Consider the following 22,638-nt stretch of genomic DNA (forward strand, 5'->3'; position numbering starts at 1 on the left):
GGGGGGGGGGGGGTGAATGAATTATCAATTCCCCGGGAAGACCAGGCGCTTTCATCTGAAATGTTTATTTCAATTTTACCGAGTGCTTTTGCAGTTATTTTGAATAATGTCAAATCGATTTTGCAATTGCGATGGCAATCGCCAGTTTTGTGGTGTTTCCCGCGTCCTTGACAGTTGACACTCCCATGGGAGGTCAAATAAAATTACCCCAGATGAGTTTAAACACGAGGAGCTAAGCGATTCCGATCGATAAAATTGTTCTCATGCACTTCAAGTGCCAATACTCTCTCTCCAGTGGTCTCTCACCGATAAATCGGCGGGTCTGAGTGATTTCCGAAGGGTGAATTTCGAGTTTTAATGATTATTGGCGATATGTAGGGCAGAAAAACCCCAAAGTATAGACATCTAGGCGTGTGGCGCGGCCTTGCGGGGGTCGAATCGTTGAACCCAGTTTATTTAGGCCAGTAGAACGCCACCCCTCAGCCGCACGCAAACGTTATTCCTATTTCCCTTGATCCCTCTCCCTCTCCCCTGCCCCTCCCGGTGGAATCACCGTTTCGCTTTGTCGAGGATCCATGGAAGACCCGCGAAATCCCGGATCGAAGGTCAACACTAGATCCGTTAGCAATTTTTCAGGATTGCGCCATTTATTTATCTTCAGAAAACTCCCACTTCCTCGGCCATTAACGGTCTTAACAGCAATTTTAATTAGAATTGGAGGAGGAAAGAATCGAGAGAGAAAAACAATTCTTACACGAGTTCTTCATCAGGGCATTCATTTATTCTGTACACTCTAAAAAAAAGTTACTACTCACCAGTACTGAATTCTACTTGGGAGAAGTTTTCTTGTGAAAATTTGGGAAACTACTTGTCCCAAGTACTTTTCATGTCCTTGGGTGAAGTACAATATTTGCTAAGCAAGTAGGAAAAGTACTAGGAGGAAGTACTTTTATTACTTCCTGTCAGCATTTTTCTTACTTCTCACAAGTACTTTTAATGCTTGGAGCAAGTAATTTTTCTACTTCTCGCGAGTACTTTTATGACTTGATTCCAGTACTTTTGGTTGGTTATTTTGTTGGGGAATTTCATATCATTAATTATCATTCTCATTATCGTTCTCATTATCATTATCATTATCATTCTCAGATGACAATGACCAAATTTCATCGAGGGGAGGTTACGATGAGTTTAAAAATCGCGAGATATTGCAGTAAGATTTATCACACATTGATGATTGATTATTTATATATGTTGAAAGACGAAGAATAAGTGGGAAAAAAAACGATTATTTATTGTTTATTTGCCCCCAAGACCTTGAAAATGAAGAAAAATAGCACAGTGTACTCAATTTTTGAGCTACAGGGGTTTCCTTTTGTAAATTTTTCAAAAGATGTCTAGAATAACGGTTACGAGCTACTTTTTTTCAAAATTCGACTTCTAAATAGGCAATTTCATTCTTTGTCGCATAATGAAATTGCAATTTTCACACAAGATAGCTCAAAAGATTAATACTTCAATTTTTTTGTTCAATATAAAATATAACAATTATTTTGAGAATCATTTTGCTGGCTATTTCGCATGAATATTACCTTTTTTGTTATTAAAAAAAAGGACTATTTGGAAATTAAATTTGGAAAACTTAATTGGTAATTGTTATTCTACACATCTTTTGAAAAATTTTGAAAAAAAAATCTCTGTAGCTCGAGAATTTATTACACTGGACTGTAGTCCAGTACATTTCAATTTTCAAGCATTTGAGGGGCAAACGAACAATAAACAATAATTTTATTTGCATTAATTCTTCGTTTTTCAACGATCTCCATTGTATGATGAATCTTACTGTAATATTCCGCGAAAATCCATTGGTACTGGATTTGAGTACTATTACTACTTGTCTCAAGTATTTTTTCTACTTTTGAGAAGTACAGCTCGGTACTCAGTACAAGTACTTTCAGTACTGATGATGAGTACAGTTGGTACTTGTCACCAGTGCTAATTGTACTTGGAGCATAAAACTTGTATTCAGTCGATTTTCGACTTGGATCAAGTAAAAAAATTAGCTTTTCTCCAGAAACGCCTCGGTACTGAATACAAGTAGTTTTCCTACTTATCAGAAGTAATCTTTTTTTAGAGTGTAGATACAAAACAAAAAATATTTTTTCATGAAGTACTATTAAACACTAATTCTATTTCCAAATCTATTGCAGTATAAATATTAATAAAATTGTAAAACATACCTATTTATCAACCCGTTAGCCATTTATTTATATTCCCCTTATTATTCCTATTTCCCTTGATCCCACTCCCTCTCCCCTGCCCCTCCCGGTGGAATCACCGTTTCGCTTTGTGGAGGATCCATGGAAGACCCGCGAAATCCCGGATCGAAGGTCAACACTAGATCCGTTAGCAATTTTTCAGGATTGCGCCATTTATTTATCTTCAAAAAAATCCCACTTCCTCGGCCATTAACGGTCTTAACAGCAATTTTAATTAGAATTGGAGAAGGAAAGATTCGAGAGAGAAAAACAATTCTTACACGAGTTCTTCATCAGGGCATTCATTTATTCTGTAGATACAAAACAAAAAATATATTTCTATGAAGTACTATTAAACACCAATTCAGTAGCGAAGTGGTAAAATGTTTTTTTTATTAAGCGTCCGAACCCCTTTCGGGCTCATTCAGCTACCAATAAATGTATTACAATTTATCATTACATAGTAGTATAGTATATTTCGTAACGAGTGCAAAAAAGTGTTTTTTGGCAAGTGGGAGGTTTATATCACGAGCCGAAGGCGAGCGATATAATCCCACGAGCTAAAAAACATTTTTTCACGAGTTACGAACTAGATTTTTCATCACAATGTGGCGGAAATTGGACTTTTAGGCACGCGGAGCGTGCCGAAAAGTTCACGTTTCGTCACAGCGTGATGAAAAAATATATAAATTGTAATAGTCTCTTAATGTTAGTTGATTAGTTAGAGTTTTTGTTAAAAACATTTCATACTTGAAGTGAAAAATTTTTGAAGAATTTGGAAATAGTTTTAATGTCTTTTCTTCTGAGGGACTTTAGGATATCTTGAATATTCAGTGGTCTGGGGTTGCTCTTGCTGATCGCTTTAAGGAGTGTTTTTCTTTCTTCGACGTGGTTGGGAATGGTAAAACGGTTTAAGTCGACTCCTCTCCCAGTTGAGTTTTTGAGGAATATTTCTGAATCTAAGGGAGATGGTGAAATTTTCGTAATTACATTTGTTGTAGCTCGCAATCGGCTCTGCAAAAAAGGTTAGAACAAAAATTTTGCTATCTCCCTTAGATTCCGAGATATTCGTGAAAAATTGGTCAATAGTCAAAATTGACTTATACCATTCTACCACTTCGCTACTGAATTCTAATTCCAAGTCTATTGCCGTATAAATATTAATAAAATTGTAACATATATCTATTTATCAACCCATTAGCCATTTATTTATATTTCCCTTATTATTCCTATTTCTCTTGATCCCTCTCCCCTGCCCCTCCCGGTGGAATCCCCATTTTTCTTCATGTAGTAATACAATGATCCATGGAAGACCCTCGAAATCCCGAATCGAAGGTCACCACACTAGACCATCCGTTAGCACTTCGTCAGGATTGCGCCACTTATTTATATTCCCTTCACCGAAATTTAATAGGTGAAGGTGAAGTAAAATAGATCTTCTTAAATTCTCAATATCTCCTGACCAAACAATACGATTTGGATGAGTCAGGTCTCATTTAAGTCGGCAAAAATACATCTGAGATGAGAAAACAAATCGGAAAATCACATTCCGCCAATCGTGAGATATTTACGATGGAAAACGCTCTATTTCGTCAACAACGGAATATTTCGTTTTATAAAAAAAAAACTATTCGTGGAGAGTATCGATAGGCGGGACACGCGTGTGAGCTATTGTCGCTGAGACCCGTGAGAACTCCCATGTAGTGGTCGTCGACGCGAATGATAAAATTATCCCTCGGGCCGGTCCACGGCCGCAATGGCCTTGAGTCAAGGCCCTTGAGTAGCTGCAGATAAGTTACAAATGCAATGACCCTTACGAAAGACGCGTTTCCGTAATTCACCCATCGCCATCCGCATTTACTCAAATCAATGATTCTCGGTATTTCGGCGATCACATGACTGAAAGAATTTACGATTTTCTACTAGCGCGAAATCTACGGACACTTGATTCGACGCCAAAATCACATGCTATAAAAAAAAGAAAGGATTTCGAATGCCGGGGGATCGACGACAAAAACTGTACGGTAAAGACATTAATTTGGACGATTTTCTATCTGTGTCATGTTATATTTCGTTATTAATAAGTGCCGGGGAAAAAGATCGTGGACACGTGTGACGAATATCGCGTATCCGGCGAAGGGGACACGCCATTTCTCCGATTGTTGGCATTTACCAAAGTGATGATAAAAAATATGATAGCGATGGAAATCGGTATATCTGAAGGCTAGGCTGAAATGTCACGCTGCCACCAAGATGTTCACAAACGTGAGGTGTAGACCCCAGAGAGCCTCAAGGCCGTGGAAAATATTCAGTAACTGCAATTTAAAAGTGACGGTGTCTCAGTGACTCAGGGATGCGTGATCAAACGTCATTAAATATTATTGAAGCCTCCGACTGAGGCGTAAACAAAGCATCGAAAAATAAGTCGTAGAGTGAAATTGGAAAATACAGTCGTAGTGGAATCGATCGCTCAAGGTGTTATTTCCTCTGAGTAAAATCGATTGACGTTAATTTTAGCTCGAAAACGGATTCCCCAAGCTGCACCGAAAAACCCTCACGACCTTCTGACTAGATATTTAATGACACGCACCAATTATCTTTCTACCATTAATTACATCCACCTGTGCTATTGTTCGTACATAAAAATAACAATGAGAAGAAACAATTGATTATTTTTATACATCGAACAGAACATTAATGGCTCTATGATATTGATGATTTTGATGCCATTCATTTATTTCTCATTACTATAAATATATTTTTTTGATATATAAATTTGTTACGAATTAAATATTCAATATACCGTATCCTATCAATATTTCTTTCAAGATATTCCTAAGTCAAGCATGGGAGAATAGATTTATGATAAAAAACGTTTCCGTTTTTTTACAAAAAAGAGTATCCCCTGCACAGTGATGAATAATTGAAAATAATTCTTCTATAATTCTTCTGTTATCCCTTAAAGTAAAGTTAAATGTACTCAGTATTGGTTCTCTTGGGAGAATGAAGCAATCCTTCAAACGGAATGCCTTAGTCTTAGCTGGCCAAATACAGAAGACTGTTATCCTTAGTTCCCTTCGTCTACTTAGCATGATTCTGGACTGCAGTAGAGCTCACCCTCTGGTTAGAGGGAGCACTATTGTAGAGCGATTAGGAAAAGTTTGTATAGCTTCGAGGTGAAGTCGGAACCCTCGAGGGTCGCTTAGTGATGTCATTAACGAGTAAATAATAGTAAGGTCGGAACCCTTGGGGACCGCTCAACGATCTCTTCCAAGAGTAAGGTTAAGGAGGCATTCTAGAGTAACACCTTGACTTCACCTGTTAGTCTGTAGCGCATTTCTCTATGTGTAAGTTATTGCTTTGAATGTGTTGTGTACATACACGACCTCATCACCTCAGTTTCGCCCTCAAACCCAAATAGGTGACGCTGATTGCCGTATATGTACACGGCTACACATGCTCATTCTTGGTTGCGCGAGATGAGATCCGATCAATTAGCCCCTCATGTATAGATATTCCAAATTTTTATTTTTTTCCTCATTGAAGTAGTTTTGAAGAAAATTGCGAGCTAATAAAAAACATTTGCTAGTTAGTACTTTTTTTTAAATAAATTTTTGAAAAATCACCTCTGAAAAAAAAGGCATTATCAAGGAAATTCTGTCAGGTCCAATCCGAAATTCTGATCAGGCATGTTACGCCTCCGCCTTATGTTCTTCCACTAGGGTTTCTCTGCTTACCATCATTAGGCATTAATTAAATTTAATTTTTTTTGAGAGAAAAAATTAGTAACTTCCTAGCTGGGAATCGAACCCGGGACCTCTCAATGTCGCGTCGGGTGCTCTTACCATCTGAGCTACCAGGACACTTACCAATTTCACTCTCAAATTGACTCATACCTGAGTGGAAATTCTGTTCAGGTCTCGATCAGAAACTGATCAGGTCCAATCCGAAATTCTGATCACGCATGTTACGCCTCCGCCTTATGTTCCACTAGGGAAGTTCGTTGCCTCACACGCGAAAGGTTCCGAGGTCAAAACCCGTCCGGGTAGAATGGTGAGATCTAACCATTTTTAAAGTCTTGATCATCATCGCAGCATACGCTAACCGGGTCAAAGCGATGTAAAATAACGATAATAAAAAACTTCTCGAACTACCTCGAAATGTCTAGAATTTTCTAGAATTCCGACAGATGGCGCTGCACATAAGGATCGTTGCCCAAAAAGCCCCGCCAAATTGAAACCCTAGACGTATCCACGTCAAAAATAATATGTCGAATTGTTTACAGATTATGAGGTGGCTCCGAGCCACATCAATGACGGTGGCAGAGAGGTGCTGCGCCGACGGATGAGCAGAAAACTCCAGCTGTCGTTAAATGTAACGGCAAAAATAAAGAAAAAAAAAATTATTGACAGAGATAATTCCGAAGTCATCGTGAACCGATCCCCCAGCCCCCTCCTCCAAGAAGCCACAACTACCCAAAGTGTGTCAAAGGAAGCTGATGCTGAACGACAAAAGATACGAGGAAGAAGCGGGAGTGGAAGGGGATCGCAATGGCAATGGATTCGTATCAGGAATGTGTTCAGGTGCCTACCTCGTACAGCCAAATGATCCCTATGACATTGATAACAATACAACGATGCAACAAACCCCTAAACTTTCATCAGGTGTACAATCGGGCAATGTCGGTTGGAATAAGGAAGTACGTTATGCACAATTCACGGGTGTCAATCCAGCATTGCCACCGCCATTACCACCGCCACCGGCACCGCCACTTCCTCTTCCTCTTCAGATGCAGCAACGGACTTACTCCCGATCCATGACCTCACTACCCCCCGAGCCTTTCATGATCATGCGATCAAAGGCACTCAATAGACGTGTATCAATAAATGTTGGTGGTGTTAAGCACGAAGTATTATGGCGTACACTTGAGAGATTACCACACACGCGATTAGGACGTTTACGTGATTGCAATACACACGAGGCTATAACCGAATTGTGCGATGATTATTCACTTATTGATAATGAATATTTTTTCGATCGTCATCCCAAATCATTCAGCTCAATATTAAATTTCTATCGTACTGGTAAATTACATTTGGTCGATGAAATGTGTGTATTGGCATTTAGCGATGATTTGGAATACTGGGGTGTAGATGAATTGTACTTAGAGAGTTGTTGTCAGCACAAGTATCATCAGAGAAAGGAACATGTCCATGAGGAGATGCGGAAGGAGGCTGAGTCATTGCGGCAAAGAGAGGAGGAGGAATTCGGAGACGGAAAGTGTGCGCAATATCAAAAGTGGCTGTGGGACTTGCTTGAAAAACCAACAACGTCCATCGCTGCCAGGGTAAGTCGACACCTCAGTCTCGTATTGCCATGTGGTTTTAAGAAGATGGTACACAGCACGCCGGTTTTTAGTCACGCTGAGAGGAAAATTCGTTCTGCCGAAAAATTATGTTTCCCGGTACTATGGAGTTCTCTCTTTGTCCAATGAACACAATTTCCGTGGAACAAATGATAATTTCAAGAGGAAACTACAATTTTCTCGCCGAAAACTGTGTTGTTGGCAAAACTAAATAATTTCGAGGGGACAATTTTTTTGGGAAAACAATATTCTCTCCTCGTCAATGTATTCTTTCTGTGGTATAAACCTATGGAGTTCTCTCAGATCAAATGATTGTCGTACAATAGAGTATATTTTTTCATGCCAGCAGTTCGAATTCTTCTAGGGATATTTCTGATAATCACGACAAAAATTTAATTTTTGTGAAAGATATTAAATTTCCTTCTATCTTCTGCCGGAAAATTATATGTTCCCCTGAAGAGATCTTTTGTCGTGTTCAATCAATTTACTTGTGGACAAAAAAGAAAGTTTCCACCAAAACAGGATAATTTTCGTAGTAGTAATTGTTCTCGGGAGACATTTATAGGTCTTCGGGTGAATACATTCGTTCTACAGAGAATTATATGAGGCTCCGGTTTTATCGAGTGAATGTTATTGAGTAGTGTATATCTTTGACCAATAAACACTTATAATTTCCATGGAACAAATGATAATTTCAAGAGGAAACTACAATTTTCTCGCCGAAAACTGTGTTGTTGGCTAAACTAAATAATTTCGAGGGGACAATTTTTTTGGGAAAAAAATATTCTCTCCTCGTCAATGTATTCTTTCTGTGGTATAAACCTATGGAGTTCTCTCAGATCAAATGATTGTCGTACAATAGAGTATATTTTTTCATGCCAGCAGTTCGAATTCTTCTAGGGATATTTCTGATAATCACGACAAAAATTTAATTTTTGTGAAAGATATTAAATTTCCTTCTATCTTCTGCCGGAAAATTATATGTTCCCCTGAAGAGATCTTTTGTCGTGTTCAATCAATTTACTTGTGGACAAAAAAGAAAGTTTCCACCAAAACAGGATAATTTTCGTAGTAGTAATTGTTCTCGGGAGACATTTATAGGTCTTCGGGTGAATACATTCGTTCTACAGAGAATTATATGAGGCTCCGGTTTTATCGAGTGAATGTTATTGAGTAGTGTATATCTTTGGCCAATAAACGCTTATAATTTCCATGGAACAAATGATAATTTCAAGAGGAAACTACAATTTTCTCGCCGAAAACTGTGTTGTTGGCAAAACTAAATAATTTCGAGGGGACAATTTTTTTGGGAAAACAATATTCTCTCCTCGTCAATGTATTCTTTCTATGGTATAAACCTATGGAGTTCTCCCAGATCAAATGGGGAATTTAATTTTTGTGAAAGCTATTAAATTTAATTTCCCTCAAATAAATTTGGCAGAGCAAATTCTTTCTCTTAGTCCACTCGAAAGTCAAAAATTTCGCACCATCTCCTTGAAATAATAAAATACTCGGTACGTATTTGTCAGCTTCTAGTGATAGTATATACCATCTCTGAATGTAAACAACAATCTACCTCATTTCATTGAATATATAACACACCACGCACTCGTTACATAAAATTATAAACACGAGCATTAAACTTTTTAAATAACTCGATAAATAGTTGATAGTGGGTAACGCTGGAAAACCAGACATCCCAAATTTTTATAGTTTACTTACACAAAGGTTGTTAAATTCTATATTTACACGAGAAAAGACGTTACAAAATGCAAAATACGTTCACCAATTCCCACCTCAATACGAGAGGAAGCACCAGAGAATGAGAGCCGCCTTCAATCGTCAATATCTCGCGACCGGCAGAGTCGATTCTCCCGAATTTCGGCTCATTTTCAAGAAATCTTTCCGAGCTTTGAAACAAACTCCGACTCGTCGAAATCGCATCGTTGGGTGCGAAGCTATTGACGATTGAAGAGTCAATTGTTAGTCTTTTAAAATTTCCGCTTGAATATGTATTTTTTCCGCAGCTTTCACGATATTATTTCTTTTCATTTAAATCTATATTGCGCGCCAAATATGCTACACACACTGCACACTGCATAATGTATCGATTATTTTTTCTGTCATTCATGTGTCAATGGTGCTTTGGTAAAATATCAGGGGAATACTTAAACTCGTGGAAGCAACACAGATCAATATTGTCTTAACCGTAGTCCCATGTAATGTTGTCATTTGATTTCTAGGTGCCGAGTACCAGAATTATTAATTGTTTATTCAACAGCTTTATCGTAAATGAACAAGAGAATATTCATTGTTTTGATAAATAAATTGTCGTCGTTGTTTCAATGTAATTGGTGATAATGGGAGGGTTCATATGCAATTACCAGGTATCACGTGCGTCCTTTCTCTCGACACCGCTCCCTACCCCCGAGTCCAAGTAATCGCGTGGGGGTAATCCAATTATGATTATCTTTGTTCTGCTTTTTCGAGTGCTGATGAGGTGCTCTTAATCGCGTGGATTTTTTTTTTCGTTTGAATTACCACACGATTGCTTGAAATTCCCTGGAACGGGGTCTTGAGGGGACATTATCGGTGTGGGTCTGTCTAGGCTCGTTAATCTGCTCTTCATGTACCGTCGACACTCGTCAGATTGAAGACTAGATATTGCCATGGCTGTGCTATTAACTTCCTTCGACTCCTGAAACTAAATTCAGTAGCGAAGCCATAAAACCTTTCAAGTCGGTTTGGCACTAGCTGAGTTTTCGAGGGATATCTCCGAATCTAAGGGAGATAGCAAAATTTTTGTCATGACCTTTTTTGTAGAGCGAATTGAGAGCTACAAAAAAGGTTGGGATGAAAATTTTGCTGTCTCCCTTAGATTTCGAGATATTCAACGAAACGTGGCCAACAGTCAAAATCGATTCAAACGGGTTTATCTCTTCACTACTTAATTAACAAAATACTAACTTAAATTCATGGAGTTTATTCGATTAAAATCGTAATATCGTTGAGTGTCAATTTTCGTATGGAATTAACGAAATTAAATTAGTCGAATTAAAGAGCCTGAGAAATAATCGTGCGAATGGTGTTCTGATGTTCATATAAACGATATATTTATACGCTCGGGGATGTTAAACCCTCACTCACGAGGGTTTACAGCCTCTGGCGTAAAAAATATCGTCAAATGAACATTCAGAATTTTTATGAATGAGAATGCCTGATGAGTATGGGAGCGTCTGATCGGAGACATTAAGGTATTTATGGCGTGGTAAAAAAAAGTGAAGAAATTGATAATTTTTTTTAATACATTCTTTGATTTTTTTTCAAAATCCCAGATAGGCTGGGAGAATGGGCGAAACAGAAATTTCTCTAAAAAGTGCAATGTAACATGGGCTCTTATGGAAATTCGGAAAAAAAAATTTTAATAGAATTTAAAAAATTACCATTTTCCTGATTTTTTTTTTAATTTTCATGGAGGAATATAAAAAAAATTCAAGTGGCCTAGGAGAATTAATTAGAAGCTCTGTAGTGAATTCAGTGAATTCTCTCATATGCACTCGATAACACATTTTTTTTCGGAATTTTTGAGACCTGCAAACATGTTTTTTTATCAACTTTCTAATTTGTTTATTAACGAACGTATTGTAAATTGGACTTTCTCAAATAAAATTATTACATAAATCTATCACACTTTGGCCATGAAGAAGTGCTTCATAATTTTTCTGATACAACCAATATTTATCGAGTTATGATGTTATAAACAATTCCTTACGCAGAGATAGAAAAAATTGATAGGAAAAAGTCGACATATTATGAATTTCTGTTCGAATTTTTCTCTCGAGATTTTTCTATTAGAATGATTGGGCACAAATTTCCCAAGTTTTTTCCGCTGGAGTTTGTTTTATTTTGCATTGCACAATCCGAGTGGAAACAACTTATAAAATTGATGCCCAAGCATTCGTATAAAAAAAATCTCAAGGGAAAAATTCAAACAGAAATTCGAAATGTATTGATTTTTTCTTATCGAATATCCAGTAAAATCAGCGAAAAAAATTAATAGAATTTTTCAATAGAATTCGAATAGAATTTTCTAGCGAATTCGCTAGGTTTCCTATTGAATTTTTTCATACGTGAACACACGAAGAATTTTTTTTTTAATTCTAGTGCCAGCACGGGAAAAGAGGCGCAAAGTGACGGCCAGGAAAAAGTTCCAGTGCCGGCACTAGAAATTTTATTGGGGAAAACGTGAATTTTTCACAGCCAGCGGATTGTAATTTTTTCCAGTACTCGTATTAGAATTTTTCTAGAAAATCTCTCTCCGTGCAGCTGAGTGCATCAGTGCTGCCAACTAGTACCGCGAACGGCCCGACGCTATCACTTTTCCACCCAATTAATTATTTTCCAATTATCCAAAAGACAAGCTAGAAAACTAAAAAAGCTCTGAAATATGTAGGAAATTTATTAAAAAGCCCGAAAAACGTTCGAAATAGATTCAAAATTTGTACTTGAAATGTCGTTTTTTTTGTTCAGCGATTGGTCCCCCCGATCTCGCCTCCCCCACGCCCGCCCCGCCATAAATACCTTAAACAGTTCAGAGGGCTTCGGCAAGAGTCGTTTCGTACCTCCAATATTATTCATTGACGATGAAGAAGACTTCACGATTTTCCGCTTACAATTTATTTCCATAAACTTACTTCCTCTCATTTTCGTCTGAATATCCGCTTACCGAATCTGTACATAAATATGCTTGATCCCTCGTACCAAAAACCAAAAATTATGAATATGAATAACTCTGGATGGGCTGTGTATTGCTTATAACGCTTCTATGTCTGCTAAGGTCACGCATAATTTCTGTTATGCAGCAAAGAAATAAAAATTCCCCCGAAAAAAAATTCAAGATGACAATATTAGCCGCTAAAAATTTCGAGCTTGAGGCGTTATGGTAATATACAGAAACGTAACGCTCTCCGAAGTGCACTAACGCAATGACAAAATGGCAGATTAGTCTCTAAGAAAGGAGGAGGTGATCGTAGAAAAAATACTACGTTCTAGAGGGATGATAAATCCCGATGCGAAGGCTGAAAGAAATTTGGTCCTCCAAAGTATGCCAGGCGACAAAAAAAGCCCCCCGAGGCAATAAGCAAAGAGATGGTGTATCGATGTTTACCGCGAAAAATAACGGAAATGAAAAATAAAATGAAAGAGACGAAGGTAATGAAATTGGTGTTGATGTAAAATTACAGGTGATAGCTGTGATATCGATACTGTTTATTGTGCTATCAACGATTGCACTAACACTCAACACCATTCCTAGTATGCAAGTGAACGATGAGAGAGGAAATTTCCAAGATAATCCACAACTAGCCATGGTGGAGGCAATATGCATAACATGGTTTACCCTCGAGTATGTACTTAGATTCAGTGCATCGCCGGACAAATGGAAATTCTTCAAAGGGAGTTTAAATGTCATTGATTTATTAGCAATATTACCGTACTATGTATCACTGTTTCTCGTTGAAACAAACAAAAATGCAACTGATCAATTTCAAGATGTACGACGCGTTGTACAGATATTTCGTATAATGCGTATACTGAGAATATTGAAATTAGCCCGTCACTCGACTGGGCTGCAGAGCCTTGGATTTACACTGAGAAATTCATACAAAGAGCTCGGGCTGTTGATGCTCTTTCTGGCAATGGGAGTACTTATATTCTCGAGCCTTGCATACTTTGCGGAAAAAGAGGAGCCCGGGACCAAATTTATAAGCATTCCGGAGACGTTTTGGTGGGCTGGAATCACCATGACGACAGTAGGTTACGGAGACATTTATCCTACGACACCTCTTGGAAAAGTGATTGGAAGTGTTTGTTGTATTTGTGGTGTCCTGGTAATTGCGTTGCCTATTCCCATTATCGTCAATAATTTTGCCGAGTTCTACAAGAATCAGATGAGACGGGAGAAGGCACTCAAGAGGCGCGAGGCACTTGAGAGGGCTAAGAGGGAGGGGAGCATTGTTTCATTTCATCATATCAATCTGAGGGATGCATTTGCCAAGAGTATGGATCTCATCGATGTCATCGTTGACACTGGTAAGGATGTAGGAACTGAAACAATCGGAGACTAATCGAAGTGTTTGATGTTGTTTCATTTGCTGTTTTTCGTGAATGAAAAATTGCGAATTTTCTGCAATGCACGGTCCCACACGGAGGGAAATTTTTGATAAAAATTATCCTACCGTTCTATAAAAGTGTATCATGAGTCATCGGTTCCTCANTCATTTCTATCCCGAAATTTAGTAAAAATTAATATATGATGATCAAATTTTATTCTACGTTAGAGAAATTTTATTCTGATAAAAATAAAAATTACTGTGCCGGCAGAGTAAAAATTAAGGATGTTCTACATCCTTTCTGCCAAAATTCACGTTTTTTAAATTTTTCTGGCAAACTTATGATGGAATTGACGTGAAAAAATATAACGTTTTTGCGTTTTGTCATTATTTAATGACTGACGAAATGTTAAGGTGGTGCGAACATTTTTCTGCGTTTTCTCTAAACTTTTAAAAAGAATCACAAAACTGTAGAAAAATCGCATGAAAATTATCGCACCACTACGCAACTTCGTGAGCCATTAAAGAATGACAAACCACAAAATCGTTATACTTTTTCACGTCACTCCCATCGAGAATTTGCCAGAAAAATGAAAACAACGTCAATTTTGGCTAAAAGGGTGTCGAACATCCTTAATGTACCGGTAGGGTACAATTTACCAACCGTTCTAGAATTTTCGTTGTTATCTACATAAAAATTATTGGACTGGAAGGGTAAAATTTGTTATGCGTCAGGATAAAATTTCTCAAACGTAGAATAAACTTTGATCATCATATATTAATTTTTACTAAATTTCGGGATAGAAATGAGGAAACGATGACTCATGATACACTTTTATAGAACGGTAGGATAATTTTTATCAAAAATTTCTCCCCGTGCATGAGCGATAGTTTTCTTTCGAGGGTATTGAAGAGGGTGCTTTTTGAGGGGGAAAGCAGGGATAGGCAATAATATTAGATTTTGACAATATTTAAAGGATTATCTCCTTATATTGTTCAGAGTTTAACTATATTTAACAAATTTAAAATATTATGGAATTTATTAGATAAATTTTTCGATTGATGGCGAATGAAATATTTGATATACTGAAATGTTATTTTTAGTTAACAAGCTAATTCTAACTTGGGGTACTTGATTTCCGATTATCCAAATAATCGTCAGTCTTCCTACCTAAATTAATGGTTGATTGAATATTTAGAAATTTAAATGTAGAAATTGATGGTCACTTTAATATTTAAAATTTTTAAGATTTATGTTGAAAATTGACAACGTCACAATTTAACGGTAATTATGATTGATTGATATGCCTATCACTGGTGGGAAGTTCCTCAATAAAAGACAGTATTTGCGTGTGGCTTTTTATTTGTGAGCCTCTTCTCTGGGGTTGTAAATCCCAGATATACTGATCTCAGTACGGCGACACGAACTTACGTACTGGGCACTAGCGGGGAGTAATCTCTCTATATCTCTCTATATAAATAAAAAAATAAGGCGAAAAATTTAGGGGACACTCAAGTTCAGGGGGCGCTGGGTGTCTATAGGAGGAGGTGCGTGTATTTATAAGAGATGTCTATATGAGGGGGTGCTCATATGGAAGATGTTTATGGGTACGGTCACACTGCTGCGGTCACACGGACGGGGGGGGGGAACGAGCGAAGCGAGTGGGGGGGCAAAGCCCCCCCCCCGGGTTGGCGATCGGAGCGAGCAGGGGGCGAAGCCCCCTAGTACGAAATAGTATATTTCGTAACGAGTGCAAAAAAGTGTTTTTTGGCGAATGGGGGGTTTATATCACGAGCCGAAGGCGAGTGATATAATCCCACGAGCTAAAAAACATTTTTTCACGAGTTACGAACAATATTTTTCATCACAATGTGGCACGCTCCGCGTGCCTAAAAGTCCACTTTTCGTCATAGCGTGATGAAAATGTCTTGGGTAGATTGAGGTAGATGCGATGAGATGAAAAATACAATTCACATACACTAGGTAAAGTTTGAATACATTAATTACACAAGTTTAAAATTATTTGTACACTGCGGTAAGGATTATATAACACTAATAAAGTTTTTGAAAACAGTTTTGATTACACAAATCACTAAAATACTGAACTAAATTACGGATATTTGGTGTGAAGATTTGATTTCGTCAGAGTATAGAGAATAGTGTCTTATCTGCGATGTCGTGAAGCTAATTAACTAAATTTTCTGTCGTTCTGAAGTAAGTGAGGAAAAAGGGGTGTTTGAAATACAAATTTTGAGAGTGAGGGTTACAGAGGACAAATGATTTTGCAGAAATTTTCTCTCAGTTTTCTAATTGGTGAATTTCTAGGGAGGGCATGAAGGTCTGTGAAGCAGCCTCATCATGAGTTTGGGGCCCTCGGAGAAAGTAGTCCCAAGAGTAGCGATAAAAGGGTATGAAAGGTCCCTCCGTGCGCTTGGGTTTTATGACTTGTACGAGATTTCTGGTATTTCTCAGAGTGGAGAGTTCCTAATTTTTTCTCTTTTCGGCTGGAATTCTAAGGATGGGGTAATTTATGACCTTGAGAACGGAATTTTGGCTGGACGAGAAACGGTTATTTGTACGTAGAATATTTTAGTTTATCTTACATTTTTAGTTCCGACAGTTTCATCTATGCGAGACTGAACAGGTATATTTACGTTCTGTATTGTCCCCGGGATATCTACGTGGGCAAACTCAAAAAGCACCCTCTTCAATACCCCCAAACGAAGAGCATCAGTCGTGGGACACATTACCATCTCATAGATGGCGCTGCGGCATAACGATTTCTTCCCAAGATTATTTGGAAAAAAACTAAAGAAATTTGTATAAAACGAAAAAAATTTCTCGAATTTTCTAGAAAAATTTAGAATCATTTAGAATTCCGATAGATGGCACTTTGCCATAGAGACCTTTTCCAAATATTATTTTGGAAAAACCCCAAGGATTTTTTGTAAAACCGGAAAATTTGCTCGAGTTTTCTAGAAAAATGTTGAATTATCTAGAATTCCGATAGATGGCGCAGTGGCATAAAGACTTTCTCCCAAAATACCCCACATCAATAAAACTACAGCCGTGTCACCGCAAATAAATATAATTAATTAAAAATAGTAATTCATATAATCATGCACTTCACAAATTCATCACGCATTCTTCTCTTTCCTTTATTTTTGTCTATTGATTCCATACGTTCGTACCTCTATGTTAATCATTTCAATTCACTTACGACTATTATTTCCAGAAACTTCATTATAAATTTATCATTTTCTTTCGTTATTTTCCTTTCTTTAACTGACATTTTCAAGGTCACAACATGTCTGGTGCCGATGGCAACAGTACAGAGGGTGAATCAGCATGTGAAAGGGGTCCAGCACAAACTGGTGCTGGATGTTATCGTAACTACGAGCATTACAGTATGTCACGTACACGTAGAAGTGCCTCATCGTGTTTTCCAGCGATACCGAATGATCTGCCAACAACTCCGGACAGTCCCAGTCGCCGATTGCTTGATTTCGCGCAGAATATACCCGGGAGTCAGAATGATGATGATTATTATCAGGATGATTTGCCAGCCCAGCACTCTAATCATGGGAATACAACGCCTAGTGTAAGTTTCTATTCAACTTTTTTCTTGTTAAAATTTTTTGATATTTTTCATTTTTTGAATTTTTTTTGCGGAATTTGAATGATTTTTTGCTGCTTCATCTCGAATCATTTGGGGGGAGCGAAACATTCTCATTGGTTGCGATTTTTCGTACATAAAAATGCACAGAAATTGTTCTGAACAGAAATTGTTCAATTCAGTAGTGAAGCGGTAGAACGATTTAAGTCGATTTAAGACTCAGCTGAATTATTGAGGAATATCTCCGAATCCAAGGGAGATAACTAAATTTTTGTAATGACCTTTTTTGTAGAGCGAATAGAGGGCTACAAAAAAGGTCATGACAAAAATTTCGCTGTCTCCCTTAGATTCCGAAATATTCATTGAAAACTGGCGAATAGTCAACATCGACTTAACCCATTGCTTCCCGTAAGTCTCGAGTTGTCTCGGTGTGAGAGGAGTGGGGGGGTCCGTCCGAGATTAGTGCGCCGTAAGAGAAGCACGCTGGCGCACGCACACCACTGCAAACGGCGAGAAGTGGGGTACCGTGAGACGCTGCAGTCGGTTAAGGTATATCCCGAGGAAGCAGGTTGTTCTTACGATTGTCCTCATGTTTTGCCAATTGCGTGAAAAAAATTTGAAAAAAATCATGAATATTGAGCGTCACTCCAACTACATTTTGCACTTAAAAATGAAAATTATTTATCATTATTTATATTATTTTTTTTAACATTCGTTGTTCGAAAACTATTTTTTTAGGTATGAAACCGATTTCCGGTAAAATTCTGAATATGAATGAATTTGTTACGATTTGGGACAGATTGAAGGTCAAATGGGACTTCAATGGAAGCTCTGATAGTCGACTACTACTTTAGTAAGTTTTTTAGAAAAGTTTTTCTGGAGAAAAAATGGCTAAAGCACTTGGATATCCTTCAGTCATTGAGAATTTTTTCCAGAAATCCGTGGGGACTAACTTTTGGATTGTATTATGTTGGGATATACCTTAAACTGTTTTACCGCTTCGCTACTGAATTGAATTGAGAGAAAAAATCGTACAATTTTGAATCGTCACTAACTGAACCTCGAGAGAGTGAAATTTTTTCAGGCGTTAAAATGAAATTTGATTTATTAAAATTGAGATTTTCGCAACTAATGAAAAAGAATTAATCAACAACAATCAACAACATCATTAGAATGTTCAGCTGATGTGCAGCAATTAATACATATCGCTTACGCTAAGATCATGACACCTCATACCCAAAAAATCATTGAATTGAGGAGCCCGACAGACTCGTCAAAAATCGAATCAACGAGAATAGACCAACATGTCGGTAAATAAACTAGTGGGAGAAAATAATCTCGTAAAGAACGTATGGTATAGTTTGGAAGAAGAACAGCTGTCACTCCTCTGAATATTCAAAGGAATCGTCGACCCTCATCGTAACACGAGATTCTATTATTCACTACGATAAAGTGTTTCATGGTATCATCACTCGACAAAGTGTGGTCATCAGATACATAGGAAGCCTCCAGAGCTGGATAAAATATTATTGCCATTTCTGTTTCAAATATAATTTATTATTTCAGTCAGTGATAAAAAATGACACACGAAATATTCAAAAATGTTTAAATAATTCCATTTGAAAGATTTTCAATTCCCTCTTGATTTTTAAAATTCATTAAAACATAATCAAATGGAAAAATAAAACACGAAATAACGATTTTCATTTTAAAAAAAGCTCACGAAATATTTAAAAAATTTAAACAATTCTATTTGAAAGATTTTCAATTGCCTCTTCATTTTTATTTTAACAAATAATAATAAAAGCTGAATTGATTTGGAATTTCCAAATTTTTTTTACTCATCCATTTTATATTTAATATTCATTCAAAAATAATCATAAAATTTTTTTATAATAATTTATTTTTATTTTGAAAAAACGATGAGAAAAGTGTAAATTAATTGGGAAATTTCAAATTTTTCTACTCGTCCATTTTACAATTCATCAAAAAATAATCAAATGGAAAAATAAATCACGAAATAGCCATTTCCCTAAAATATTCTCCAGCTGTGGATGGCAACCTGTTCTCTTTCTAAAAAAATACCAGACGTTATCCAAGCGCTTGTTAGCAATATAATCAGCCTTAGATTATCATGTCCCTAAAAAGTCTCAAGAATGTGCCACTTTGCAGCGAAACTTGTGCTTTTTATTTTCTTCAAAAACAAGTGAATAGTTTAAAGTTAGATTGACGTTTACTAACTCACAAACCCCAAGAACAAGTGCTAAACTCTTAGACGTAACTCCAGACAGAATGTTTTTTTTTATTTCAAGGACTTAATAATCGATATCCTCACGTGACTGGTAATATCAGCTATGATTAACTGGATTAGGATCAGTGAGGCCAAAGTTTAATAGCAGTTTTTCGGTGAAACTTTGTGGATCAAATCGATAGAGTTTGAAGCTAAAATACATTTTTACAATCTTTGTGTCTATGTTTAAACCCATGAATCAACAATTTTCCATCGATTATACAACACTAAGGTGAAACAGTTTGCCATTTTCACGGGCTTAATGCCCAGTTATTTTCAGTGCTATAAGTCAGAGGCTTCCGTAAAGTGAGTCAATGACAAATGCATTCGCATTGCAAGACTATTATGTTCATAATAGTTACGGATAAACGATTCTCAGTAGACAAAAATGAGAAAACAATTCCAGTCAATTGACTCAATTTTTGTTTTAACGAGGAGAGAATAGGGGAAAGCACAGAAAAAAGTTGGAGAAAAATTACCGAACAAGTCAAGTAATTGTGGAGCGAATTCGATTTTCAGATGGTGTCTGTATGTGTGGATGGATTTTCATTTTTTTCTAAATTTTCTTAAAAGGGATCAATCGAATTTTATAAATTTTTTCATGAATAGGGGGCTGCGCCCCCTGTTCGCTCCGTTCGCCAACCCCCATATGACCCCCATGTGACCCTCACGTGACCCCTATATGGCTCCATATGACCCATATGTTTTTTATTTAGACCCTTATTCTGACCCTTGCGACCCTTAATCTAACCCTTCATTTTAAAGTCTCAATTTCGAGTACTAAATTTTCATAACCAGAAGTCGATTTGGATTTTTATAATACTAAGGGGCTACGCCCCGTGCTCGATCCGCTCGCCAACCCTTATACGCCCCCCATGTGACCCTTATATGACCCCCATATGACTCAAATGTGACCCCCATACAGCTTCATATGACTTCCATGACCCTTATTTGGACCACCTTGACCCTTAATCTGACCCTCGTGACCCTTATTAAGACCCTCATTATAACCCTCGCGAACTCGTCACCCTCATTATGACCCTTGCGACCTTTAATCTGACCCTTTACTTTGAAGTCTTAATTTCGAGTACCGAATTATCATCACCAAAAGTCGATTTGGATTTTTATAATACTAGGGGGCTACGCCCCGTGCTCGATCCGCTCGCCAACCCTTATACGACCCCCATATGACCCTTATATGACCCCCATATGACTCAAATGTGACCCCCATACAGCTTCATATGACTTCCATGACCCTTATTTGGACCACCTTGACCCTTAATCTGACCCTCGTGACCCTTATTAAGACCCTCATTATAACCCTCGCGAACTCGTCACCCTCACTATGACCCTTGCGACCTTTAATCTGACCCTTTACTTTGAAGTCTTAATTTCGAGTACCGAATTATCATCACCAAAAGTCGATTTGGATTTCTATAATACTAGGGGGCTACGCCCCGTGCTCGATCCGCTCGCCAACCCTTATACGACCCCCATATGACCCTTATATGACCCCCATATAGTTTCATATGACTTCCAGGACCCTTATTTGGACCACCTTGATCCTTCTGACCTTTAATCTGACCCTCGTGACCCTTATCATGACCCTCATGACCTCGTAACCCTCATTATGACCCTTGTGACCTTTAATCTGACCCTTCATTATAAAGTCCTAGTTTCGAGTACCAAATTTTCATCACCAGAAGTCGATTTGAATTTTCATAATATAGAGATATTACACTTTAATAAGTTCTACTTATTGACACCAATTAAAATTCAATTTTTCATGCAGATTCAAAAAAATTGATATTTTTCCAAAAATCAATTTTTCAACGACCACTGAAAAAATTGTCATCAAAATGGAATTAGTCATGGCTCAAAAAATTGATAACAATACCCTCTTGATTCTATCAGAATATGATGGGGGTCGCACAATTCGTTGTTGAGTTACAGCACATTGTTTATGCGATTTGAAAGAGAAAATCGGTTTTTCATGATTACTGAAAGAATCATCAGTAATAGGAATTAAATCAGGGCTTGAAAAGTATATTTCAATGGCTTCTTAATCAAGTTGAAAAATGGTGAGAACAGCATCATTGCTTATCAAGTTACACAATGCCGTCATGAGGTTTTTATATAAAAATCTCTATCTCTATTAAACTCAGGTACCAGTCTATTATGTTGAATACTTATTCATATTGATTCATGCCCCCGACTAACTTCTGACAGAACCTGGGTTAAACTCTGGCTAAATCCTGAATAAACCCTGATTAAATTCCGGCTATACACTGATTAAACCTTGATTGAACCTTGATTAAACCCGGACTGAAAACAAATTCGAGTCTCGAGAGGGTCTGAATGTAAAATTATTTGACGGACCGAAATAATACGCAAAATTTTGATGACATTTCAATCGATGATAGTACTACGACATGAGAAAATAGAAGAAGAGAATAGCAAAACAAGAACTAAAAAAAGAGAACCCATTCGGAAGGAAATTGTTTCTCATTTATTAAAAAGTGCAATTGTCCATTTATTTTGCGAGACGAATAGCGAATTTTTCTCTGTTGCCCCGGGGAAAATTTACTGCACGCGTTCGGTAAAATGTCACTTCCATTCGTCCCCATGACCTTCAGGCGGTCGCAGGATAATTTCTGCATCCACAGATGTATTTCTTTACCAAACGAATCGTAAAATATCCCCCACCAACAGATATTTTTCCACTGAATTACATTTCACTCCACGACTACCTTTCGCCCAGCAAAATGTTGCCACAATTTTCCAGGTAATTTTTATCCAACTTTTCTCTTCGTGTACAAAAGGGACGAATTGCTGTCATTACCATTGGAAAGTTGGAACACAACAATCGATACGATTCTCAGAAGCCTGCTAATGATATTTCGTTGAAACCGAATTATGCCGATCGACCGGTTAAACTAGTGCGAAAATTCTCCTGTTGACGAATGTAAAAAGCCGCTGCTATTGCAATAAGTAGGAGTTG

The 22,638-nt window shown here is 37.4% G+C and overlaps 1 protein-coding gene across 3 annotated transcripts in view; it reads left to right on the forward strand.

The window, feature by feature from the left end:
• The window catches only part of LOC107040724 (potassium voltage-gated channel protein Shab), a 32,927-nt gene that overhangs the window by 756 nt on the left and 9,533 nt on the right, over nt 1-22,638 (forward strand). For 2 of the 3 annotated variants that reach the window (XM_015260930.1, XM_015260932.1), the window contains exons 2-4: nt 6,541-7,602; nt 12,864-13,710; nt 17,031-17,332. In XM_015260930.1, coding sequence (XP_015116416.1) covers nt 6,754-7,602; nt 12,864-13,710; nt 17,031-17,332 — 1,998 coding nt within the window. In that variant the 5' untranslated portion in view covers nt 6,541-6,753. The remainder of the gene's footprint in view (nt 1-6,540; nt 7,603-12,863; nt 13,711-17,030; nt 17,333-22,638) is intronic. The other variant, XM_015260931.1, reaches the window with a different exon arrangement.

Source organism: Diachasma alloeum, unplaced genomic scaffold (genome assembly GCF_001412515.2).
Source record: "Diachasma alloeum isolate Michigan unplaced genomic scaffold, Dall2.0 Dall_scaffold_00340, whole genome shotgun sequence".
NCBI lineage: Eukaryota > Metazoa > Arthropoda > Insecta > Hymenoptera > Braconidae > Diachasma > Diachasma alloeum.